Here is a 27,261-nt window from a genome sequence, read left to right as displayed (position 1 = left end):
TGACATATGTAGAACATATTTCTAGATCTAGCCTAAAAGCGCTATCCTAAAGCCAGGCCACAAAGTGATTGCTCTCTTCAGTGGCTTGTGACAGTCTGGCAAATGGGGGGGGTGAGCAGAGAATAAGATCAAGACAGACTTGTTATGACAAGTGTAGATCATCCTTCCAATGCACTGGGAACTGCTGAGACCACGAGCAGGTGCCATCCAACTGTACTTTCTGCTGTTGGCCACTACCATGCTGTTTAGCCCTACCTTAATTCTCTTTATAGGTCTGGAGCTATCCACTTTAGGTCCACAAATGGGAGCTACTTCTCACATGAGGATACAACTGTTGGTTAGCAAAGATTATCTAGACATCCCCCCAGTTACAATGATTGGGAAAACCAAGAGCTTATGTTGCAGTTTTAAGGATGCAGTTGCTATCAAGAGCACCACATTTATCCTTAAATTGCCCAGTACTTTTTCTTAAAAAACAAAACCAAAACAAACCCCAAAAACAACTTCATGCACTTGGGATGTTGGCATTATCCCACATTTCTGGACATCTAGTTCCTTCTTAAAAAGACGGCCAACACCGCTTACAGAGTCTCCTTAGTTTTTTTCATCAGCCGTAAAGAAAAGAAAGCAAAGTAACAGTTCTCGAGAGCAGAAACAAGCTTATTATTCATTTCAGGCAGGGGCAATCTGGGACATCAAATGCTTAATGCTTTGCTAATCACCAAAGATTTTACCACTTGAACAACAGGAAGGGGCAAAAGTAACAGTACAGAAGACCGCAAGTCCTCAACACCCAAACTAAGAAAATGCAACACTCCAAGAACAGTCTGCATTCATCAAAATCAGCCTCTTTCCTAACACAGCAGACCAGTTATAGCAACCAAGTCATACAGAAGTCAGAACCAATTCATCTGAAACGCACATCAAGTATAAGCTAAAGGCTATGTACATGTCATCGGCCACAAACATAGCGAAGGTGAGAAGTAAACTTTAATCATGATCCAAACAACGCATTGACAGACAGGTTACCTGCTGTAATCAATCTCCTGCTAAAGACAAAACCAAAAGCCAAATGAAGAGTAACAGCCAGCCAAGTAATTTTGACTAACACAGCCTTACATATGACACGACATTTGAAGCTGTGAATGAGTTCAGACTCAACATTTGGTAAACAGCTTGCTTTGGTAAAATGTTTGCTTTGTAGAAAGGTCATAAGACAGATAAGACAACTGAAGTTTAGGTGGAGAAGAGCAACAAACGTCTTTGGATATTCTGTAGCCGACAGCTGGATTACAAACCTCTGCACTACTGCACAAGTTACAGTATGTGACCATGTGAGCACCCGTCACTGACCGTCCTGCATGACGTACAGGAGGAGCGGCACACAAAAACCAAAGGCTGCACAAGAGGAGTAAAGAGGTAGAAAAAGAATTTACATTGTTTGAAGTAGTCATCGATATATGTATCCAAGTTTCTGTTACAGTAGTATGCTGCTCATTTTCCTAAGGCATCATACTCCTTTAGAAATTTTTATTTGCATCTGAGCATCCTGAATAAGTAGTAAAATAAATATTCCTAATCATCAGTTTAGTGGGCATTACCATTAGGAACATCATAACCTTTACCAAGAGGTAGCGCAGAAATGGATCATCTCTGGAAGTCTGCAGAGGCTTCAAAGATATAAACAATTTGCCTGCTCAGGCAGTACCACTAAGTAAAAAGTCTCTGACTGTGGCTCACTACCTTATATCATAGATGACATAATACAGTACAAAATTTTTTGTCTGTTGGTCAATGCTAGTTTTGGAGCCCTACCTGAACTGGTGGGCGCTCGGGGCATTCTTCTTACCCACAAACGGTAATGCTGTTGACTGCAGCTCCAGGGAAAACTTGCAGATGGTTTCTCCATTGTAAAAAGCAAATTCCTAACACTGAAGAGAAAATGGTAGATCATACACCAAATTTAATTACTTTGGCAGTTTATGGAAGAAGTGTTTCCCTACCTTTACAATGAAGTCAGAAATGACTACCGTGAACGATCACCTGTGCTGATATCCTTACACGCTGGGCAGGTCAACTGTGGAGGTACTTGCCAGGAAGCACATAATTCAGAATTGTTGCTGTGAAGGAAGCTTGAAGAATAACTCTACATCTATCGCTCTCATTTTCAAAGCAAAACCTAGTCTGACACTTGCAGTGATGAGCAGGGACAGAAGAGTGGGTTCTGCCAACACCCGTGTCTTTTGGGAGCAAAGGAATGCCTCTAGACTTCGTGCAGGCTTAAGGCATTCTCTAAGCGGCATAGGTTTTTGATGAAGATGCTGGTTGCATCTGAATTAAAGGTTGAGTCTGAGACTTTGAAGAGTCCATAGACTAGCGAACTGCTTTTGCTGGATTTCCCCAGCAATATTGCTCCAGCAGGAAAAGCGGAACCACGAACAGCCTTTTGTCTCGGGGTGAGATGGGAGGTGGAAGAGCATGGGTTGAGTAATCACATGTTGTGAAATACTAAGTTATGAATCACCAGAATCAACTGAACATTGGCCTAAATAGATAACAGGGAAAACATTAAAGCAGCTGGAACTAACACTTTGAGACAATGCTTTTTTTAAATGTAGGTGGTCTCCACTGGTCTGTGCAGGGTGACTTGGTCTTTTTGACAATTATCAGCCAGCTCCATTCATTTCAATAGGGTTTTAAAACTCTTTATTCCCATCTTCCCTTAACCAATTTCTCTGAAGTGAATTCAGGACCATGCAAGCTAACTACTTGCCTACTTATTCACAAATTTACGTTGCTGTCTAAAGTCCATCCGTGTAACAGCAGCAGCCTTCAGCAGCATGCTCACACCTCCGCAGGCAGCAGCCGCCCCAGTCTGCTTCCCTTAATGGATGCCTCCTCGCCCCCTCCCACCCCTCACATTCATCCCACACTCCGACAAGGATGTTCTGCCAAAAGATCATTCTTTTTGGGTAGGTGCCATAGGGTATACATCACATGCAGGTACAATGACAGCTATGTGGCTGGCCAATTTTATCTTCTGCAGTGGAAGTGTGGTAGAGGGAAGAAGTCCACACTCCTCACGCATAACTAAATCCCATTTGTGCCCACAAGCATTTCCATCTTGTCTGAACAAGCAAATGGATCATCTGCCTTGGTTTTCATACCACCATCTCAGCCAACATTAACCCTACTGGAAAAAGCCAACTAGCTTGACTTGGGGAAGAGTGTTCTGGCTTAACAAATCATAAACAACTTATTTCCCATGATGAGATCACCAAGTCCCATCCTTACCCCTGTGAGGAACCAAGCTGGGGACAGAATTTGAATTAACTCATATTTTCCTTGACATATTTTAATATCTTTTCTTTACTGAGTAGCATCTGCTCCTCCCAGATTCTCATCTACACTGTTAATGGAAAATTGGACCCACAGTCTTCCTGCATTTTACTCCTTTGCTTTCATAAAACTTTTAATTACAAGTTTCAGGAACGACATTTCTGACAGGAGTACACAAGTAACTACTTGCTGGCAAAGATGCGTATTTTTTCTCCAATCTCCAAAGTGTGATTTTACTTTGTAAAATCAGACCTTGATGATAAGCTTGTGTGCCAAGCAACATTACGGTATTTCTTGGGAGCATCTCTCCAGCTGAGGACAGGGAAGACACATAACGCCACAGGACAAAAGGACATGAGTTAACTTGGCTCCCCAAAACAGGCACTCTATTGAACGAGATACACTGCCACACTGTTAAAACAATATTTTTCTTCTAGCATATGAAAGAAATTAATTCATTAAAGTTGTGAAAGCTTTTAAAAAATGTATGTGCCAGACTTCTATCCCCCCAGCATTTGGATTAAAAACCAAAACCAAACCAAGCACGCCTTCTCCTGTCACTAACTCTTGAAAGACTAACTAAACAGGTGAGGTTTATTACCATGATTTGTAAGCTTCTGCTGCTCTTTGCCTTTTGTACTGTTTTAAATAATGCTTTCTCCACCATGGCTGCTTTCAAAAGCTTTCAATTTAAAGCATTCAAGGAAAATCACACTGTTTGTTTCTAAGCCATACTTTAGTATTTCCCAACCAGTGAAGAAGCCTGTCCAGTTGCATGTGCACACACAGAACACCACTGCCAATCTGCTCAAATATCCATATAAAGAACTAAAACACCCTGCGCTCCTTCCTAAGCTCTAGGTTTTAATTTTGCCCAACATACCACACACCTCCAAACGATCATGCTTAGCATAGATGTTGTTACACCACACCTGGGTTAGTAAACCAGTCCTGGTCTGGGATTCTTTGAAATGGAATCATCAGCATGTCAACTGGTATTGATAGTTGGTAGCATTTGTTTGAAGAGTGTTTCATTCCCCTGAAGAAGCCTACTGTGAAAGGTTAGTCACAAAAATCAGGTGGAGAGGGAGGATGCAGTGCCTTGCAGGTCTTTAAACCAAAAGAGATTCAATATCAGTACACACAATTTAAGGCAGAGTAAGCAGTTTAGACCTAAAGGGCAATCTCATTTTTACAACATTGCACAAACCCATATTGAAGTTCTTCCTGAATTATCAGGAAGAAATCATTACAGCCATCAGTCTCTCAGTGTTACACACTGCACAAACCTAAATGTTAATGACTACATAATTAAGTTTAAAACAAAACACAGATCAGTTTAGAAAGGCTGTTGGGGGTTTGGTTTTTTTTAATGCTACCATCTAAAGGAAAAAACAAAAAGCTTTTTTTTTTTTTTTAAACAAGTTCAGGAGTACATTGACTTTTACCTTCTTCCCCCTTACACAATGTCAAGTTGTCAGCGGCTGATCATGGAAAGATTCAGCAAGCAGAGTCAGAAGTTGGGCTTCACTCACAGTGGAATAAAAACAAAGAGTTAAAGAGGCCGCTTTGCCTCACGAGTGTCTATTTGGCAACGCGTACAACATTGAGTGCCACAGAGCGTTACTCCACCATTTATGCTTGCCACCAGTAAGGAATACATTCGAACTCAAACACCACTAGGCACAGTAGAGAGAAAACACTATTAACAGAATTCACGGTCGTTTAAGAGGTCTGTTTATTGGCTGCAGGGTCCAACACTTTCTTCGCTGCTGCCATATGCAAAGTCAACTCCATTTTTGGTGCACAAAGGTTCTCCTTGCTTTTTGTTCAAAGGGCTCAGGACAGTGCCGGCATGATTTTCAACCTATCACCTTTTAATCAACACTGATGATCAATGAGGCAAAAAAACCCCAAACCATGCAACATGTGTTAGTCTGACAAATCAGGCTGAGAATATTTATATATTTACACAGAGAATGTTCAATGTTGTAACGTGCTTGCAGCCTTGTATTATCTTGACCAAGCATCCAAACAGCTACATTCTGGTGTAAAACACTCTTTTGTTAAGGTTTGGTGTAAAAGCTACTTATTTCACAATGCCTCTACCTGGATTCTACCGCACCTATTTTTGACACAGAATTTCTACACACCAGCGCCACACACTTTCAGGCATACCTCACAAAACAAGATAAGGCATTCGCAGATATCTGACTGCTGTGATCACAAGAAATCAATTTTCCAGAGCTTTCCGCCATGACCTTTGGAGACCATGAGAGTCTTTCAAATACAAAGGATGAGTCCGTAGGAGACGGCCAGTTCTTCCAAGAACTATAAACTTGTCATTTCTTGATGCTGCTACACACAACACAGATAGAATTTAAGACTACTTTATTCATTTCCTAAATAAAAATTTGTTCTTAAACCCCACTGGATAACAGGGCTTAGGCACTTCTGAAGATTTTATCTTATACTATCTTTAATAAGGGGAAGCTTCAGACTACAAAATACAGGACAAGCAATCATCTGGAAAGGGAAAAATTAATGATTGGCAAGAAGCAGGTCAATAGTCTAAAAGTGTAGACTATTTACGTGGACTCCATATCCATATAGAACTTCAGTGACCAGATGGGATTCTGTGCAAGGGTCTGCTGGAAGAAACCTGTCTGCAGGGCCAAGGACTTAACTATCTAAATTAAAACTTGGTGTAAGAACACACTTTGGGAAAACCATTTTACTGTGAAAAGTACCTGTGCATTCAATTGTCTTTTCTGGAAAGCACAGCGTGCCCAGAAATGGAAAAATGAGTAACAGTGATCCAGAGCCCAACATGCTCAAGCCTTGTAAACAATGAAGACCAGGAGAATAGAGAGAAGGAACGTGAACCCACACGAACTGGATTAGCCAAGACAGCTGAAAGATTTGTGGCGTTTCTAGAAATAGCGGCTTCTTTTAAAAGGAGACTTGGAACCCACCCTGTGCTGGCTGGCAATACGAGAACACAATTTCACAAACATAGTGGTCTCTAAGGCAGAGAAATAATCTGCTAATACAAAATAATTGATTTAAGAGTTTTCTTTAACAAACAAAGGCTTCTTGCTTGTTAAATTGATAGCAGTGAAAAAATCTGTTAAGGGTGAGAAGATTTACATCCTTGCATTTGACATCTAGCAATATACATCATCTATGGAGAGCTCAAGTAGTAACCTTCAATCTCCAGACGGAGTGAACGGGCAGAAGGATCGAAGAAATTAACTGAGTAATGAGGTATGGTGGGATTCTGTAAATAAAGCTGTTTTGCAAAGCTTCCCGAATTTGTTAGCTGTGCTGCATTCTCAAGCATCAACATAACTAATGGAAACCACTGTGCTCCAACGGTTAAGACATTGACAGCCATACAGCCTTTATGGCATGCAGAACACGCCAGTTCATTCCTCAGCAATTATTTACAATGGCCAACAGAGGCTCAGAATGGTTTACCGCTTAGGAGCTACAGAATTAAAACCCCCTCCAAATTAAAAGGGTGAGAGGTTCCTATTAACATTCCCTTTTCATTTTTGGTATAGTGCAATAGCATGCTAAGGGCCAGCTGTGCCGTCTTGACCCAAGCAAAATTCCAATCATCTTCCCTGTCAATCTGTCTATACAAGGACAATAAATTATAATTTTCAGGGTTTGTTTAAAAGCAGAACAAAATGTTGAATTTGTTTTCCCCCACTTGATAACAGAAAGTGTGAACCAGGGGCTGTACATAAGAAGCCTAAGTCAGCTGTTTAGAGAAGGAATAACTGAGAATCTGGCACATCTACTTGTTTCTGAAAAGCACTATTGACATTCAGTAGACTTTTTGACCTTTTTTTTCTCTGGATGTCCATCTGGGCATACCTGTAGCCCTTCTCTAATAAAAAAAGGTGAGTCTTCAACGTACCTATGGCATATCCACTAGCAAGATACAAGAAATAAATTGACTTTTTTTTTTAGGACATTTATATTGCAGCCCTTCAAAAACTAGACATCAAAATCCACCTACGTACATGTAACAAAGCAGAGGATACCTCCTGCACAACAGACGTGGGATCTGAACTGTACTTTCTGTAACGTTGCCTTCATACTAATGTACTAGTTTAGAATCATTCTTCATTTGCTCTGAAATCTTACGCAGCAAGACTTGCTCAGTCTTCCAGATCACATGACATTAAGCTACCTAGATGTAATACACGATACCAAGAAAGCATTACAAATTACTGTTGACTGAGAAGCATTCCGGCACCTATCACTCAGGTTCCAATCTGGATATATTTCCTTTTCTTGCGCATTATTCCTCTGGCTGTTTGACTGAAAGATATCAATTGTCACTAGTAGTACAAATACTAACCCTCTCTCTCCCTTCCCTCCCCAATGATTATTTAAAGGAAAACTGAGCACTGATTTGCCCAGCTTAGCAGTATGAAAGCGCAGAATAAGGAGCATCTTGAAGGCTTCAGAGTAGGACTAGTCTCCTAGCTGAAGACTGGTTTAATTCTCGGCATGGGCATAGGGGGAATATTTGTACCGACTGACATTAAGCACACTACCTAGGGATCTCAGGTAAGCACAGAGGCTGCCTACCAAGTTCCTTGAGAGGGCACTTCAGCGGCTGATTTAGGAACTCCACCTCTCCCCCGGCTCGGGACGAGAGCCCAGGCACCCGCGTTACACGCCGCAGGTCAGACCATGTGAACGCCCTCACGTACACACACCCACGGAGCAAAGCTCAAAGGCTGCAACGGGAAAAGCGGCTGTGCTGGTAATGACGAAGCGAACCTTTTTTTAACGCTCTTGCAACGCATTTGAAGCGAATTAAAAACCGGTCAGCCGTCCTCAGCCATGCACTCGTGCTGCCCGTGTTAGAAATGCCATCACTCTGCACTAAGGTGACTGCTTCCAGGCCTGGCCTCAAATGAAGAAAGACCTCCTTACCATGCTGGATTCACCGTGTTGGGCTGAACGATAAAGTTAGTCTATCTTTATGCTGAAGTGGAGCTATTCCCACGGAACCTGGCCTGAGGAAAAAAAGCAGAAAGTCCTATTTGAGAGGTGAAGTCATCAGATGCTATCGAAAGAACAACAACAAAGCACTTTGGGAAAGGCTGGCGACGAGGGGGACAAAGGTCCAGGCTCAGAGCACAAGCCATTTGGTAACTGTGGCAACAGCATTAAGTTTAGGTGCTCAGAGTCTGAAAAGTGACAAAAATGGCATCTGCGCTCTGCCTCTGTGCGTGTAGTGGAGTCTCGTGTGCTCTAAGCAACACGCTACCCCCCCATTGCTGTGCCAGTTATGCAGTCATAAATAAATGGAAGTATTGCTGGCTCCCGTATCAAAACAGTGAACCAGGGTGCAGTAGTCTCAGTATTCAATCATTTAACTTTCAGATGTCAAGGACAGCAGAGTTTTGCGATTTAGAGAAAGCTGCATTTTACCTGTAAACATAAGGCTTTTTTCCTGAGAGCTCCTGACACACCATTCCAGACCTCCCACTACGCAATTTTTAGTCACTTTTCAGAGCAGAATTACATTTCAATCTTTTGTCTTTCAAGAAAACTCCCCGTGCTTCGGCATGTAACAGTACAGCGAAACACCACCAGGAGATGAAGAATCCGGGCAAGCTGCCCAGCCATTAATCAGCTCTCATGCCCTCCTTGGCTACAAACGCTACCGCAAGTACGACTCTACGTACTCTGAAGTCCAGTGCATGCAGGAGGATGTTGGTTATTGGTAAGGTTTTTAGGTTTTCGAGTCCGAATATGGCCTCCCATTTCTCCACTTGAGACTCAAACTTCTATCGACTCAGCTAACAGATAAGCAGCATTAGTACTGGATATGAACCTCGGCTTTACTATAGCAGCACATTTTAGCCTTCTTGTCACTGGCTCATTTTCTTAGCCAGTTCTTGAGGATGAAAATGTTGCTGTTCTTTGGTAGATACAGAAATCTGTCAGCAGAGTTCACCTGTCCTAACAGTGACACACGAACAAATGGGAACATCTTCAGCCTCTCAAGTTCTGACCTGACCTGCTGCACATACCAAAACGGTGACGTATCTTTGTAGCATCTTTTTCCTTTTCCTCCCTCAGTAGGAAATGATTCTCTCGTCCCTTCAATCCCCCCCCACACGCACACACACTCACACACACATTAAGCCAAACCGACACAGAGAGCGTATGGGCAAGAGTCTATGGAACGACGTTCATTAGTACATCATTACGAAATTCTCAGGTTGTTTCTCTCAAAGAATATAAAGTTTAACACATTCTGTACATATTGTTGGTTTCTTAGTTATAAAGTAAACACAGTAACAAACTGTCCGTAAAGAGTTGACTCATTTTAAACACAGCCCCTTGTCGTTTTATCTTGCTGAAAGTCCTCTTCCAGTCAGAAACACTCAAGCGATGTACTGCAAGTGGGCATACGGTGTATGACAGCAGAGGAAGGAAGAAAGAGGCACTTTTGATCGGCTGGTATTCTTGGACTTCCCTTTTTCCTGCGGAGGTTTATGTTCCTGACACTAGATGGTAGTGTTAGCACAGAAAACCGCTGTGGTTAGGCACTTGGCAACAAGGCTCCAAGGCAGTGCCCGCTCTCTGCTATGTCATCAGAATTGGTTTCTGCCGCACTTCCAGGATATCTGGGCAAGGGAGAGAAACAAAGAGATACAACAAGCTTAGGAGGCTCCCCAAAGTAGCCACAGTGCCAGAAAGCATAAAGACCTGGAGATGCGACTGCAGACTGCAGCACAGTCCACGCGTTACGCCGCTAAAGGCATTTAAAACGCAACGAGTATGCGACTTTGCCTGTTGAAGTCCAATTTAATTCCTCCCCAGCTGCACCCTGGTTGAGAGATGGTAAGCCACAAATATATCCCATCACGTAGAGATGACAGCTGATCTACTGAAGATCATTTATAGCGGGATGAAGCAACACGTGTCAGACACGGAGTGGCGTAATCTTCCAGAGAAACAAATGGAAGTGCCATTACAGGAGATGCCAAGGGTTCTCCCTTTCTTGAAGGGAGAAATGCACCGTCACCAAGACCCTTAAGGAGACTTTTGGCTCTGAACACGTGGGTACAAATAATTCAACTGTTTCATCCATTCTCCAGCCCAAAGCCTACATTTCTGCACTCAAAAAGCTGCCACAAACCCCACTCCTTCTGTTGGCTCCTCAGCTCCATATCGTCCAAATATGACAGAATATGAACCTGTAAAATATCTGTCATAATCATGGGCATCTTTCCAAATGTGGACAGTAAAACCAGCACGCTGGCATGGCAGTACACAGAAATATCTGGAAACTGGGCTACTATGTCCTTTTCAAGGCTACACAGAGAATAAAGAACATGGGAAATGGGAGCACACACTTAATTAAGAGGCTGATCACACACAGCTGCACAAAGAGGATGACGTGAGTAAAAATTGATCCACAGCTCCAGAGGGCTCTAGCCACACTTGTAAAGGATGAAACACAGTGGAGTGGGTCCAGTGAAGGGCCACAAAGATGATTAAGGGATTGGAGCCTCTGACATACGAGGAGAGGCCAAGAGAACTGGGATTACCTAGAATGGAGAGAAGGCTTCAAGCAAAGGAAGTCTTACCAATGTGTATAAACTCCAGACGATTTAAAAATGTACTTTGATCACTATGACTGGGATTTTAATTTCTTAGTAGAGGCTTCCTAAACTACTCAAGGGAGATGAGTATCTTTCCCACTTCACCCTGCCCCACGTGTAACGCTCCCGCTTGCTGGAAAGCTGCCACTGGCGCAATGCATTAATTACAAAAAGGCACTGGTAATGGGCTCCACCCGATGTGTCGAGCTAAAGCAAATGCGGGTAGCGGAAAAACTGCAGATTAAAATTCTGCCTAACAGCCCAGACATTTTATGTCCTATTTCTGTGCATCTCAGTATATATACCGACTCCTGCAACCTTATGTTAAACAAATTACATCTCAGAAAGGATGTTCAAGCTCAAAGCAAATATTTGAGCATGGAGGCATTTATGCCACCCACTTGAGCAAGTATTAAATGCCAGCAGGAACAATACATCTTCTGTGAACTCCAAAATGCCTGTGGTGAGAGAGTGAGTGAGCGAGCTCGGTAACTCCAACTAACTAGCTGTAAGATTATCAACACAATTATCATAAGGAATAATAATGTATATTGCTGAAACAGTGTTCAAAATCAGCCCTTAATTACGGAGGATCAATTTTTACTGGAATCTGTAATTCTAAATCAAAATAAATCCCTACGTACAGTGAAAGGGCAAATGCAGAAACACCTCTTTGCTAAGTATAATTTCCACTTCTACCTTATCAGCTACAATTTCCTTCAGTGTAGAGTAAGAGCCAGTCTACTTTTGCAAGAGGCTCTGACATCTCAGCCTGCAAACGAGGACAAGACTGCAGCTATTACTATTACACTAGCATAATGCAACCAATGACATTAATACCCATACTATCTTCTCATCTCTTTTAGCAGCAGATTAACCTGTTTAACAACAGATTTCCTAACTCCTCTCCTTTTAGCTACCTTCCAGGAACAGTCTGGAAATAACCACTGTGTAATAGATCAGTTTTGTTTTCAGGTGTGTTCCCTTTTTAGACCCAGACAAGAAAAAGCAGGCACTGATCAAAAGCCCAGAAGTCAGACAAACCTATTCAGAAATCATCCCATCTGCTGGATGGGAAGAGAAGGAAAAAGATTAAGTTCTTAGAGGAAGTAACAGTTATAAGGATCTTCCAAGGTTAGAGACAGGACTTTACATTGCTCTGAGATCATAACTTCATTCTGGTCTAGATTTTGGAGTTGAGTAATAGTTCTGCCTAAGATACTGCTGTACAGCTGGATCAAACTTTCTTTCTGCCCACAATGGTCAACGAGAAGGTATTTCAGGGCTTCACTTCAGAAGAATGAAGAGAATGGATAGTAACACTAGTAATGTCTGTATGAAAGATACTGCCACTGCATTCGGACAGAGGAGAGAGTCCTTAACCACTGCTGCTTTCTCAGTTTTTAGACTTGAATCTCAAGAGTCCCACGAGCACCCTCACACTGCAAGCTGTATCCCTGAAAGGCTAGCAGGTTGCTGATGGGTACAGTTCAAACAGACCAGTTGTTTTCTCTAGTCCACCTGTATTTGTAGGCAGACAAGAGTTATCTGGATGAAAATCAAAACTTCAGTACTGCCTTCAGACTGTAAACCCCAACTTACTGTGCTATCCTAGCCCAGCTGAACAAAGTTGGCCGTCATCAATGTAGTAATTGGCATACTTAGATCAACAACACAGGGGACTGATTATTCATGGTAGAACACACAAGCATCATTATGTCTAGCTGAAGACATTGGACACCTGACAGATTTATAGGCATTAGTGTGGGTACTTTGATCAGTCCAATCAACTTACACAGAAACTAAATCTAAGAGTCAAAATTGGCAAAGGAGGTCGCTCCAAATTCCAGAGCTGCCTTTCTGCAGCTCTCTCAGTCACAGGTCTCTGCTACAACTATTGCTGTCAGTGGACAGGCTCACAATGAGTTGCCTTGCAGTAATGAGCTGGATGAAGTTTGAATTCCAGTATTAAAGCAACCACTGCTCCTCTGGACATTTGTTACAACAATCTACAAACTTGTTTGAATTGTCACCAAGCAAAACCCACCCAAAGCTAGAGAACAGGCTGACCCCATTCCACTTGTTCGCACAGATTTGCTGCTATAGTATTTCCCTTACAGAGAAATACTTGTTCCTCTATCTTAACAGCAAAATCCCACAACACAGAAGGCTGTCTTGGAATCAAAGGACTCTCTGTTTATGCAGAATACGTGTTAAAATTCACCTGTTAAAATTCGATGCAATGGCAAAGTGATGTAAGTTAAGTGTGCATAGAGTAGAAAGTTTTCATCTGTTCTGTTCAGCTTCAGCCACGAGCCCACCAGAGACCGTCCTGTTCCAGACAAAGACCGCGACCTCAGATTTGTCGCATTGTGCAGATCTGTAAAGGTAGAAGATAGCAAGCTTAAAGTGATTGTACTTTCTGCATTTTATTGGAAGACTTCTGAAAGTCAAAAAAAAGGAAAGCCTACTATTCGTTGTCTAGAGATAAGTCACATGCAGGACACTATTACTAGAGTGAGTGAGCGGCTGCGTGGTGCTTAGTTGCTGGCTGGGGTCAAACCATGACATATTTTTATATTTTTAAAATCAGTCAGATCTTGCCTAGCACAGAATTCACCACTTACAGTGAAGATAATGAATAATACCAACAGCTGGCAGCAGTAGTAGACAATCACCTGCTAACAGAGCAGCCAGGAGAGGGAATGAAGCCTTTGCTACCACAGTGCACAAGCAGAATCCCAACCCAGTCTTCCCTCATATACAAAATAATAGAATATCCCTAAAATTAAGTAGTTACTCATGCAGAAATTCACAAGTGTAACAGAAGAAAAATTGTCTGTTATGAAGAAAATTGACATCTACCAGACAGGGGTAGAGTCAGCATTTATAAGCCAGTTTACTGCACGTTTCCATGCATTTCCCAAGCCAAACGTGGGACCCTTCAGCAGTGCCATTCTTCTCATAATTAGTTTAGAGGCCCACAAATAATTTTTAAAACAAAAGGATACTGTGTCCACTGTAAGCTAGAGGAGTTTTTTATAGCTGCAGATGTCTCCCACAGCCAGGAATGCATATGCTGTATTTTTTGAGTGTTTCTAAACTTTCCCTCCATCCCCCTGTAAAACTCAGCCCTGTTCCCCAGTGCTAAAAGCAGATGTTGAAGTGAACATAATAATTCTGGACCAGAGTGATTCAAGCTCTGGGACTCATTTGTTTAAAAGTGGGTCCTGATCCAAACAAAGAGGTCCTAGCAAAGGAAAAATACATAGTGGCAGCTGCTCTAGAAAGACACATAACAATATAGGAGAAAAAAAAAAATAATCTGTATCTTGTTTTCCCTCCTTCCCTATAAATGTGTATAGCTAAGCAGCCTATTCCCTTTCCCCAGGCATTACCGCTGTGCCAAGAGCACTGTGGTGATCAGGTCAGAAAGGTCTGACTCCAGGAGCTGGAATAAATACAATTCTTCTGCTGTGTCATGCTTGCACACAGCAAAAGCAAGTGAAGTGGGCCCTCATGGGCCACAACAAGTCTGTCTGCATCTGCGGCAGCACTGGCCAGACCAAGGACACTGACTGATCTTTAGACAAGCAAGTTATCCTCCACCCATGAGGCCAAGATGCCCCAGAATATCTCTGCTTCTACGAAACCCCATCACCGGGTGAACTGAAGTCAGCTTTCCCACTCTGAAACAAGAATTTCACCATTGCAGCTCCTGAGCAAACACTGGTAGGACACGCAGGTTTCTGAAATTTGTAAAGAAATCTCATTTAGTTACTTCTCCTTGTAGAAATCTCATCTCTGAATAAATTAGACTTCCTACCATAAGCTGTTAAAATATTCCTGTTTATTTTTAGGACCAGGAACAATAAGGTCAAAACATTCATAACTAAAGTGAAACCACACTTCTTGGTATTTTATATGCATGATATAAAATATCTAGAAAACCTGGAATTTGTTTACTTCTGTAAATATATTCAAAGGAAAAGAAAATGAAAATAATAGGAATGTTCATCATTATCATTAAGTACGCTAGGATCAAACCCTGCAAAACAATACTGAGCAGACACTACCACCACCCACGAGGGCCTTGAGCTCCATTCTATCCTGTGCAACCTCCAGGAGAGAGGTAGCAAAAGCAGGACTCCAGCTGGGAAAGCTGTCCTTCTCCCACACCGTAGTAATTGACCCAAGCCCTACCCTTTGCTTAGTAAAGCATGCTAAAAACACGTCTCATTTGAAATAACAGACATTTTGACCAGGCAAATTAAGGAAAAAGAGATGAGGAAAGGTTTCTATTGACAGAACCCTGAATCAGTTATAAACAGTTTAAGTTGCACAGAATTTGAATTAAACATTATCACTTAAGCTTCTTTTTAATGTGCAATTCTTTATTAGCTAAGCTGGTCCAGTACCGCTGACAGGTAATATCTTTGCTACTACAAACAGAACTTGTGATCTGGAAATTACCTTTGTGTTTCTCTGTTAGCATGCCAACAGATAGATTTTTTTGGCTTTTCTACTGAATTGTTTTTAAACATTTAAAAAGCAGTTTGGACTTCGACATTTGTGAGTTTCCTACCTAACAAAACTGCAATATGATTGGATTTATACATTATATCCTGAATCAGAGTCTATTTTTTATCTTGTTGGTTGTTTCATACTGAGTAACTAGAATTCAAAGGAAGAGTTCCACAAGGCGTTAAAGCACTATATAAACAAATTCAATAGGCTTTCTTTTTAAAGAGTTCAGAACTGATCCAAAGCCAGTTGAAGTAAATGCCTTTTCCCCAACTTTAACCAACTCTGGATCAAATCAAGGAATTCGGAGAACTTGTCCATGAGAGCATGCTCTACGCTGCTATACTGTGATATCTGGACGAGTGTCACCCAAGAGCGTGGTATCTGGGTACGGGGGAGGATCTCTCCTGCTCAAGTTTCTCTCAAATGAGTCTATATGAAAGGGGGAGGTAAGTTTTAAATATATGCAGGAATTGTTGGTCTCCAGCCTTCAAAGAGATGCTAAGCCTGTGAACAACCCCATTTTCAGAGCGGCACTGGGTTGGACTTTGTGGAGCTAGGTTTTTCACACTGCAAATGTTTTGGAAAAAATGGCATCGGGATCCCTTTCCATAGCTCTCTGCCCTCTCCAGACAAGTCTGTTTAGCTGATATTACTTCTCTCACCTCCGCCATCATCATCTCTGAAGAACTCCTCGCTGTCGTTTGCTGAGTGGGATTTTTTCATCTCAGCAATTCGATTTCGGGGCACTTTTCTCTTGAGGGATGGGGAGAAAAAGGATGGGCGATTGTTGCGTTCTGGGGTTGGTGGTGTGCTGAAAGAAGTGACCTGAAAGGGAAAACAGAAGAAATGCTAGAGAAAGTTTTGTTTTAAAAGTTCTGTGCTTCTAGTAAGAAATAATCAGTCTTGAGTATGTGTCACAAGGCAGTCACATGCATAAAAATCAGAATCATGACTGGTGTCTAGCTGTAAGTTTTATCAGAGTGACCAGAGAATGTCAACTGAACAGTCATCAGAGCTTCAGGATGCTCATCAAGATGAGAATATTTTGATATATCATCACCCTCAACTGTTATGTCAATAATGAAAAACATCTCTCCTCAGCTGATCACTTTTAACAAGGATTTATAGGCATACAGGAAAAAAAATTATTAATTTAGGCACCAAGAATGTCAATCTTCTTTTTGCATGCTGAAATTCAGAAAGACTTAATAGGCTAAGAATGTATTGTATTGGACACACTAGAATTGTGCATCTTCATTTCTTTGGCAAAGGCAGGGTAGTAGTTTCCCTGCTTAGAAGGATGCCACATGGGATCACTGGGAAAGGTCACAGTGCCTATGGGAAGCAGGGTCACAAGGCAATTACTTAGCCCAAGATGCTGACGCAAAAGTGACATCAACGTACAATTGTATGTATGTCACGTTTCAACATAGGATGGAGAAAAACAAGTTGAGATGCCCCTGATGATTTGGTTTGTCTAAGTGATGACAAATGCAAGGATATAATTGTCTATGGTGAAACACAGGCTAGGGATGAAACTATAGAGACACCCTTCCTTCAGAGCAGTAGTTGCTCTTGAGTAAACCACAAACATAGTCAAACATAGCTATTTCAGAAAAAACTAAAATGCAGTGCTTATTACTAGCAAAACCAGTAGATATTTTAATCGTTTCATTTCAAATGAAAAAAAAAATAGGGATAACTACTTCGCTGATGGAGGTGAGCAACTTCTATCTCATCCTTCTTTCTACACAGTTAATTTAACAATCCCATAACTCTCCCTGAGATGACACCTGATATTGCTCATATCTGTCCATACAAATAAGGATGGAGGTGACATGTGAGCAAGGACGACAGCCAAGCCAGGTTAGTGTTGCACTGCAGAAACACTCTATGTTGTCCCTCTATCATTGTGTAAAAAAAAAAAAAAAAAAAAAAAAAAAAAAAAAAAAAAAAAAAAAAAAAAAAAAAAAAAGTAGAAGCATTCTACTACCCAACTGATCCTCATAGTGCACTTGATCTCTAATTTGTGCTTGAATCTATTTTTAATTCTGCAGCTATTTCATACCACACCTGCAGGGAAGACCAGAAACAGGTAAATCACCATTTAAACCATTAGCAAAAAGCAATGATAATACATTATCAAATCCATTTTGACATTTTCCAGTTGACACTGGAATTCTTGGAGCCAAAAGCTCAGGAAGTCCCTCCCGGCCTGATTTCTCCAGGCTGTATCTCTACTGCAGACAGCAAGCACATCCAGTTAACAAGCTCTGTGCCGGCAGCTCGTTTTGCCTTTAAGGAAGCCAGAAACAAAAACCAAGCAGCTTGCATGGAGACATTTAGAAGCAGTTCTGCAGATCTTTAAACTACACAGTTTAGCTATGTTACACAGGAAACTAGACTAGAATCCATCAGGAACTACCCAGCCCAGGTCAGGACACATCTGTGCAGTTATTTTGAATACATGTTGCCTAATCCCCATTAACGAGGTAAAATGCCTTAATGGAAAACAAGGCTCAGGACTCAATAAGGACCAAATCAGCACCTATGGACTGATTCTATTGGTATTTCACTGCACTTGCATTAAAATTAAGCATATGCATAAATATGGTACCACATCTAGATCCATAATCTTTGCTTTAATACTATACAGGCTTCACAGTGGCAGCATTCGTCCACGGCAGAATCTCCTAACAGTACCATTTCCTGTGAGGTTTAGGAAGCAACCTACATAATAGACAAATTCCATGTTTCTAGGTAAATCCCATCTTGTACAGAAATGGAATCTATTAATTTTCATAGAAAACCAGCAGAATCATCATTTTCCCTGGCATCAACATCGCTGTTGTTTCAACAAAACACTCCTCCAGAAGTATGAATCATCCAGCTATCTCTGTATTCAGTATTTGCTCAAGGGAAAATGCGCTAAAAATCCATCTGCATATAGCAAGTATGTTCAAAATATACACAGGCAAACGTAAGTTCAGAACCATGATGTGAGTTAATCCCAGCTTCAGTCCATCTGCTGGCTTTGGAACAAAACATGTTCATGCTTAAGGTTAAGTCAGTATTTCCGTCTGCTACTTACTCTCTCATGCACTGGGGATTCTGGATTTGAATCTTCTTCTGTCCCATACGGTGAAGTGTCACCAGTAGAAACTCTACTCACTGCCATCTCTGCATGTCCTTTCCCCTGTGGCCCTTTCATTCGGACAAACTCCATGTTGTTATATTTATAAAAGCCGAAAGACATTCTTTGAGCCATCTTAGCTGCAACACTCACCTGCAAGGCATCAAGACAGGAGAGAAAACCATGTAATAATATCTCCATGTTTCAAAAAAAACAACAAAACCCAACATTTCCTGAAAGCGGTTATCTAAGAATAAGTAAAAAAACATAGTGGATAATGATCTATCTTGATTCTTACAAGTATTTTAAGCCACAATCTGAAGTGATCTCCAAAAGGGAAGTAACTTTGCAGATACAAAAACAGGCTCAGAGAAGAATCAACTCCTTCAGCTATCCAAACGGCAGTTACTCAATGGCACGCTGGGATAAAACGAAGGGTTTTTATCCAGACCCCCACAACGTGGCACACCAGAGCACAAGCAAGCACGTGCATGACCCAACACAGCCTGCGCAGGGACACTTGTTTGGGTCCAAAAAGCAACAGACACACACACACGAGAGATGCTTCAAACTACCAAAGCGCACTGCACCATTCTGGCACTACTTTGTGGCAAGTCAATTCGGACTTTTGTGTGTCCACACTGTCAAGGCCAAAGCATAAAGAACCAGCCCCCATGCACAACTAACCTGCATCGCATTGCTCACCGCAAAACCCTGACAGCTTTTGAACCCCCTCAACAGACAGAAGGGCTCAATTTCCAGTTACCACAACTGAACTGAAAACTGAACTGAGAACTGAAAAAAGGAACAGACCAATATGAAAACAGTCAAGGCTTTGCCAAGTGAAATAAGTAGGACTTATCTGTAACTTTAAAGTGGTTTATCACAGCTTTCAGCAATTTATCGCCTGAAAGGGCCAAGATGCTCATCATTTAACACAACTCATATTGTACTAAGAATTAATACAGGCACAACTGAAATCAAGCAACCTTCAATAGCATAGAGAGATTGCTTCTGTTCTGTTAAAAGAATAGTCAAATTTCAAGTTCTGCCTTTGGCCATCATTGCATATTTGAAGAGCTAACAATTTTATTTCATCTAACAGAACAGTGTAAAGTAGCTGTGCGGTCAAACAGGACATTCCTAGGCTATGAGGTAGCTTTACCACATCAAATCTTGTCTTTCCACTGCAGGCCTTTCTTCTTATGTTGTCTTTAGTGATTCTGCATTCCAGTGTATTTTAATAATACACCTGCTGATTGTGTGAGGCCATAAGATGATGGTGGGACAGCAAAAGAATTTCAGTTTCATGTTCTCTCAAAAAACCACTAGAAGAGTATAACTACTCACATTTAAAGCAGGGAAAAGGGAAATTATTTAAGACCTCTCCTGACAAGGGTAGGAACAAAGGGAAATGAAGTTTACAGTCACAGCAGATATTGTGAGGATTTTTGTGTTTCTTTTTTAAATTTCTCAGGATTGTCTTCATAACAAACTGAGAAGTTTATTGGCTCTTGCACTCTCTTGACTTCAGCACTAAGTACTGAATTGGAATCTGAAAGTGCTGGCATTTTGTGTTTCTGTAAGAAAGCAAAGAAAGCTTCCTTCCATGGCAGTGAACTACAGTGGTCTTTTGAAAACAGCTGTGAGTACAAAACACACTAAAGAAAAACTTGTTTTACATGTAGCAAGGTAGTTACCAAAGTTTAAGATCTCCCTGCAAAACATGCCTTCTCTGAAGTAACTAGAAACATCCATGACCTTTCAAGAAAATGAAGGGGCTCCCAGAACTCTGTTATTCAGATCCTGTGTCACACTCCTGACTACTTATCAACTTCACACCTTTTGGCAAACACCAGAGTAATATACCCTGATCTGACTGCTCTCAGCTGCCTGAGCCAAAACCATTACCTTTCAGGCACCTTTCAAAGCCAAAAAAGACAGACCACGATGCAGATGATCTAACAGGACAAAAAGCTAACAGCCTCAGCAGCAAAGAAAGACTGTGGTCAGAGTATCATTGTTGCAAAGGACGTTGTCTTTCAGGAGCACCTTACCCTGTTGTCATAGACCTTCTTGAGTGCTTCATAGCGGATGGACCCCTGAAAAATCACCCCTTGGAAGGTGTTGCTTTTGTCACTGGCCACTAGCTCCACACAAACCATTTCTCCTTCTCCCACAGTCATGTCACTGAAAACCTGCCAAAGATGCAAGATGAAACACTTCAAGGCAAACTGTAGCTGTTAAAGTTCAAATATATTCAGATTCCCATGATTCTCCTCAGGCCCAAGGCAGTTTCAATGTAAATGGCAGAAAGCAAGGGAGCTGTATGCTCTACCCCAGCCTTTCAAAAACCAGACTTCAGGCAGTGCACACTGCAAATCGTGTGTTGAGATAAGCAGCTCTTACATCAGCCTGTCTTGCTTTAGCCCATCATAAAGACAGATGCCAAAATCCAGCTTTAAGCTCAGATTTCAAACATTAAAGAAAGAGGAAGGTCAAATAAAATAACATAAACACTACTGGAAGATTACCCTCAATTAGCCAAGAACATTTGTTCAAAAGGTACAAGAAAACAGCTAATCAGGACATAAGACTAGAATAGGACAAAACTGCTGCTGCAAGAAGGAACTCACCTCTTCAAAACTGTCAATCATGAAGAATATGTTGGGGTAGCTGATCTTTGACTCCTCTCCTTTACTGTCCATCGGGTGTTTGCTAGGAGACGCAAACACTTGCTGACAAAGACATGGAAAAAAACAACAAACCAGCTTCTCAGGTAAATGTGCTCAGGAATGGACGCACGGAATTCACACCAGAACAGCACAGTCCAACACTGCTCAGTCAGCCACCGTTTTCACTTACGCTAGAGGTGCTGGACACCCTGCAGGCAAAGCTGGGCAGGTTTCTGACTACAGCCTGTTTTGCAATAATGACACCACTTGTAAAATCCTTGAGTTTTCACATGCAAGTTATCAAATACTAGTTGCTCCACAGTAAACGTCCCTGTGTGTACCCGACCTCTCACCATCCTGTGGTACAGCTAAGGTATATTCCTTTTCATTAACAGAGAAAACCACCTTGAGCTACGTTTAAATTACTGCAATGCGCTGCAAGTAAAAGCACACACAGCAAGAAAGTTGCTGTGGAGTAGCTGACCTAACACTACTTGTTTGTACAGTTAATTTCATTGTTATTGTTTGCTTAGTACCACAGTAAGATCAACATCACGCTCTGATGTCACAGGACTCCTCAGAGATGACACTTGCACCAATGCCTGAAACAAGGACATCCTCCAGGCATCTTTGTTCTCATGCCATCCAAAGTAAAGCAAAAAAAAAAACCCCAAACTCATCTCCAGGCAGACACACCTGAGGAAAATACAGTTTGTAGAGATCTTACTGTCAAGCCAGCAGAGAATCAATGTAGTCTGCAGAATAATTTAGGGGAAAGTCAGCCTTTTTTACACTGGTTTTGTGCCTTAGGTACTCTACTGGTATGAACACAGTAGCTTTGTCATAGGTCTGGAGTAGCACATCAAGTCCTACGCCTGACGAGGGCTTCTACCTGTTCAACACCTGGCTGCACACTGACAGGGTAACATATGTTTTCTAAAACAAGAACCATCAGAGCGGTAATACAGATCCACAAAAGTCGGCTTTTGTTCATTTAAAACTAAGAGCTTCCATGATGCATGTTACAGTGAAATGCCCTACTGCAAATACACTTTTTACAGTATACGGAATTGGCTTTTCTCTCTCCCTAGATCAACTTCACGATGTTGAAATATTACTAGTATGTACTGGTAAGTTTTAATGTGTGCTGAGTTTCTCCTAGGAAAGGGGAGACAAAGAAAAACGTATAAGCAGTCCCACAGTATGAGCCTGTAGGAATGAGGAACAGAAAACCCCCTCCTTATTCTGAACTCTGCTCACACGCAGCGAGGGCAGGCCCCTCATCCTCATCTTCCTAGTTTCCAAATCTGCATGTAATATTTACAGATTTTTCTCAGAAGAGTTTTGCAAAAGTTAACTGGGAATGAAATTTGGACTAGTAAACAGTGGAAAAAGCGATGAGAAATAAAGGGCTTACATCAGTGGTGTAATATGGTGTCTCAACAGCACCAGAAAGGAATTATGTGCCTAACTAATGCCAATTACAAATACAATAATCAGCGTTGGTAGTTTTTGCTTGTAGACAAAGCAACAATTGCTTTAAAATGGTAAAACAAAATTAAAGGATTAAAGAGCACTGGCTTATTTTAGGTAAAGCCATGCAAGCAGCTGAGTGAGCTAAAGGAATGGAAATGCCTAGGAGAAACAGGAACAGGAACCTTTTAAAGAAGAATTTCTGCCAACTAGGAGTTGTTGCAAGATCTGCTGGAAACTGAGTGAAGAAGTCTGGGGTTTCTTGTTGTTATCCCCTCCATGATTATTATTCAGTCTCCTCCACTGTGCTAAACCCTGGATTAACTGTATGCTGCACACAAGCAAGCGATAAAAGCCTTTGGTGTGGAGATGGAAGGAATGAGCAGTTTAAGAGAGAAAACAAGAATCTCATAAAACAATAAAAAGGTAAATCGATAATCAGTAAATTGTCTACCATTTCATAGGCCTAGACGACAGATTTACCCTGAAGGTTTCTCATAATTCAGGTCTCACAATTTCAGGTTTACCCTCAGACTGGTTAACAGTTGGGCACACTCTGGCCCCCCCAATCCAGTAGCAAAGATATAAATCTTGAAAGCATGCAGAGGTCTTCACAATTTTTTGAGAGGGACTATAAAGAACATTTAGATCTCGCATTTAGATGACTGGCAGGAAATGTCACTAGACAAATATTTGAGATGCTTCACAAGGACGCACCTGTCAGAGCACAGCCTGAGAACACTGGCCTGGTTTTGATACAGTTTTCAGGATTAGGTAATACTGGATGCCAACCTCTTATCCACAAGTAATAACAAGGTAATCTCACCTGAGATTTCTTTTTGTGAATGTGAATATCTCCTCCATCAGAGCGTGTGCACACAGCACAAGTCACCACATAATCCAGCTGAAACAGGGCACCAGATAGAGAAATAAAAGTTTAGAGTTAGAAAAACAAAACATTCATGTGCATGAAGCAGAACACATTCTCTCTTAATTTTTTTAGCTGTCTGGCTAAAAAATAAGATGTTTTGGTATTGCCTTTTTCTTTATTCTCTTTACTATACTGAAACTCCTACAATTTTCAAGCCTGTGTTTGTTTATTAACTCAGCGATACTGAAATCTTTTGCACAGATGCTTGCTGAGGTGCACAACCTATGGGTAAAGAAACTCCTGTCAATATCGTTTAACAATAGCTTACTGGTCAGCTGGGGGGAATAAGTACGACACGCACATATACGCACACTTTAAGGTAGAAACGGAAAAGATATCCTGCCTTTGAAAAGGGAAAAATAGAAACACTAATGAACACAAGCAGCACATTAGAGAGGTCAGAAACCATTAACACAGCCTGCCAAACAACAGGAAAAAACTTGTAAGGAGTGAGTATGATAGCTCTGGACAGCGATGCCCAGCTGTAACAGCATCTCTGAATTTTGACTGTAGCAAATGGATTCTGGTTTTATTCAACATCAAATAAAGGCAGAAACTGCTCTCTGCAGAGTTGTTCTGCAACGAGACTTTTGGGAGGAAAGGGAGAGAATGAAAACAATTTGGTTTTCAGGATGTGTGCAATAAGCCAGCAGTCTCTCATTTCAAGATCATAATCAACAAAACTTTAAAGGGATCTCGAATGACTATAGTAATGTTCAGCTTCCCTAAGCATCAATATAACATATGCAATACCTGAACAACCTATGAGTTTAATTAAAGAAATAATTTTTGCTAGCTTCATGTTTCCATCACCAACAAGAAAAGTTTGATTAAAGTTCTGATGTCAAGAGCAGCAAACTTTGTGTAATATGTAACACCTTAACTGCATTTCTACTTAGCAGTTCCCTCTCTTAGCTGCACCTGTATTATGAACTCTAATGGAAATGCTGCTTGTTCCACAGTCTCGTTCACTCTCAAGAACTACTAAACTTGACAAAGCCTTCCATTTCTCAGAGCTTTGTTACAGAGCATAGAATCCAGCCCCACTTCACTGGAAATATTTAAAGTTTTTTGAGGAAAGCTATTAGGACTGTACTGAAAAATCATAAAAATCTCAGTTTATGTTCATTTAGACTCTGAAAGGCAAAATTAAAACCATGTTTTCTCTCTATTCTTCAGAAATCCCCCAAGCTAGGGAGGAAAGGGGACAGATCAAAGCCTTCCCTGAAACCTCTCTAGCATAAACAGCCCACAAAAATTAATAAGCATCACTGTTACCTTCTGTAGGATGAGGTTCAAGTAGACGCTCTCTTCCCAGTCAATGTCAGGGTCTCCCAGGCCAGGAAGCTTCTTAGAATCTCTCCGGTAAACTTCAACTTCAACCTGCTAAGAAAATATCACATCTCTTTGAGAAATACTACCTAAAGATACCTATACGCTTACATAAAACTGACACCAGAAGCTGCATGTTGTGTAGCTTCCTGCTGTATTTTTCTGTCAGGATTGGATTTTGTTGACTGTGGAAAGTCAGCTCTTGTGGAAGGCTCTGCATGGAAGTGAAGCTGGGGGACAGGGGATGCAAAGGTAAACAGGTGAGAAAGGCAGGTCTGTGCGGGGGAACCTCAGTTTTGGGCAGCAGCTTCACTTATTCCCTATAACGGGTATGTTCTAGCAAAAAGGAAATTAATAAAATCAGGGATATACACACACACAGATGTATTTCTCTTAATACAATTCCTCAAAACCAAACGTGTCACTAGACTAATGCTCAGCATCACCTAGCAGGCAGCTGTTGCTTGTTCCCCCTGGGGTGGGAGTCTCTAGGAAGATGAAGTCCACTAATTAATGCCTCACAGAGGACATTTGGGTAACCCCTCTTTTAAAGGTTTCACACTGACAGTACCCGTTGGACCCAACTATATGTGAGATTTTCAGCTGTACTAAAAACAAGCAAATGAAAAATCCAAATAATCTCAGAAAGCAGGAACAACTCTACTGATGCTAACAAATTGAAGCAACTGAGATAAATATAAAACTTGACTTGATGTAGTACAGAGTTGAACAGTAGTTTAACACTTGGAAAAAAAAAAATATCTGCAGCACAGCTTAATCTCTGAACTGGTCTGCAATACAAAATAGGGTGACAAGTACCACACTTAACATGTCAAAGCTATGCACTGTCTTAACAGAATACCTGAAAAAGCATTTGTTTCTCTTTGCTTGTCAAATATCCTTTTTTGTTAACACAGATGTTTAAGAAATATCCGGAATACTGTGACCAGGTGACACAACTATAAACAGGGCAATTCATGAACCTTTTTTGGCTTTGGTCAGGGCAGAGAAAGAAGTGTAGAACAGATTTGTTAGAAAACAGATTGTCATAAAGGTCAGAACATGTGAATGGGATCACACAGAGTAAGATTAAGCCCTATAGTAATTCAAAATAAGATTAAGACCTATAGTAACTCTGCACCTATTTCAAATCCTCTGGGAAGGATAAAGCTACAAGACTGAAATACAGTGAAGAACAGTGAAACAGTACAGTATTTCAGGACTGACACTACCATCAGATACCATGAAAGCTGAATGCACTGTTTTCTATCATTCTTCTCTTAACTTACAAATATCTTTTAAAAATGCCTATAGACTCATACATCATTCCTTTGTTCTGTTTTTATTTCTTCTAAAGCTCCTAACCATGATTTTTTTCTATTGGCAATATAATTGTTCAAACTAATGAGAGTTACTGTAAAAAACTAAGACACGAGCATCTGAAGGAAATAATCCAATTTAGATTCATCTCCAAATAAACAAAGGTGATATTTGCACTTTTGTGCCTAAAAGCATGGAAACATCACATTCGCAAGATTCCAGAAATACCCTGTGAAACAAAAGCCGTCTTGTCTCCGAAGGAAAGACGCAGTGAGAGGAGCGGGTGAAGCAGGACCGAGGAATTGGAGGGTAAAACTCCGGCTCTAACGCACCTCAGGGTAGGCGAGACCAAGTACTCCGCAGACACCACCGCAGCCTCTTCTGCCTCCATATCTGTGGAGCCTTTATTGTAATCCAGGGAGAGCTCAATCATCTCTTAATGATGAAGTTTAAAACCTCCCTTTGCACAAGTCAGCCACCTATTTTTTTCTGCTGGTGGTATTAATTCACACGCTGAACTACTTCTTCCCAGCAATTACAAAGCCATTGCACAACAACTCTTTCGCAAAAATGCCCCCCCCAACCCTGTCATGATAACAACAGAGAAAGGGCCTTTCTTTAATCACTTCTTCCCTATGCACTAATTCAGGGCAGGATTCCCAGGCGGTACAACCTGTGGGTTAGGACACGGTGGATCACCGCAAATCACCGCCACGGCTCTTCCATGAGCCAAGTGCTTAAGCCACACTGTGTTCCAAAGGAAATTAAATCAGGCAATTTAGGGAATTCGGGGTTTTTGCCAGGCAAAAAACTGCACAGGGTATAGATCTCTGTTCAACAGGTCAAACCAGGCAGGAGAGGGGCGACCTCTTCCCAGCGAGAAAG

General features: G+C 41.3%; 1 protein-coding gene across 7 annotated transcripts in view; it reads right to left on the bottom strand.

Moving 5' to 3' along the window:
• KIAA0930 (KIAA0930 ortholog) overlaps nt 1-27,261 on the bottom strand; it is a 94,349-nt gene that overhangs the window by 13,579 nt on the left and 53,509 nt on the right. Inside the window, exons 3-12 of one of the 7 annotated variants that reach the window (XR_012653646.1) lie at nt 25,003-25,110; nt 23,620-23,697; nt 21,282-21,383; nt 20,703-20,843; nt 18,604-18,798; nt 16,175-16,337; nt 13,210-13,365; nt 9,057-10,004; nt 8,299-8,381; nt 5,062-5,697 (exon numbers count right to left, since the gene is read on the bottom strand). Coding sequence is in view for 4 of the 7 variants with exons in the window: in XM_075051817.1 (XP_074907918.1) it covers nt 9,964-10,004; nt 13,210-13,365; nt 16,175-16,337; nt 18,604-18,798; nt 20,703-20,843; nt 21,282-21,383; nt 23,620-23,697; nt 25,003-25,110 (984 nt within the window). In the remaining 3 variants the exon portion in view is untranslated. Of the gene's footprint in view, nt 1-5,061; nt 10,005-13,209; nt 13,366-13,391; nt 14,735-16,174; nt 16,338-18,603; nt 18,799-20,702; nt 20,844-21,281; nt 21,384-23,619; nt 23,698-25,002; nt 25,111-27,261 lie in introns of those variants that run through there. The other 6 variants (XR_012653645.1, XR_012653644.1, XM_075051817.1 and 3 more) reach the window with 6 other exon arrangements.

This window comes from Buteo buteo, chromosome 19 (genome assembly GCF_964188355.1).
Source record: "Buteo buteo chromosome 19, bButBut1.hap1.1, whole genome shotgun sequence".
Classification (NCBI taxonomy): Eukaryota; Metazoa; Chordata; class Aves; order Accipitriformes; family Accipitridae; genus Buteo; species Buteo buteo.
Note: the sequence above shows the minus strand (reverse complement) of the source record. Positions and strands in the feature narration are given on the sequence as shown.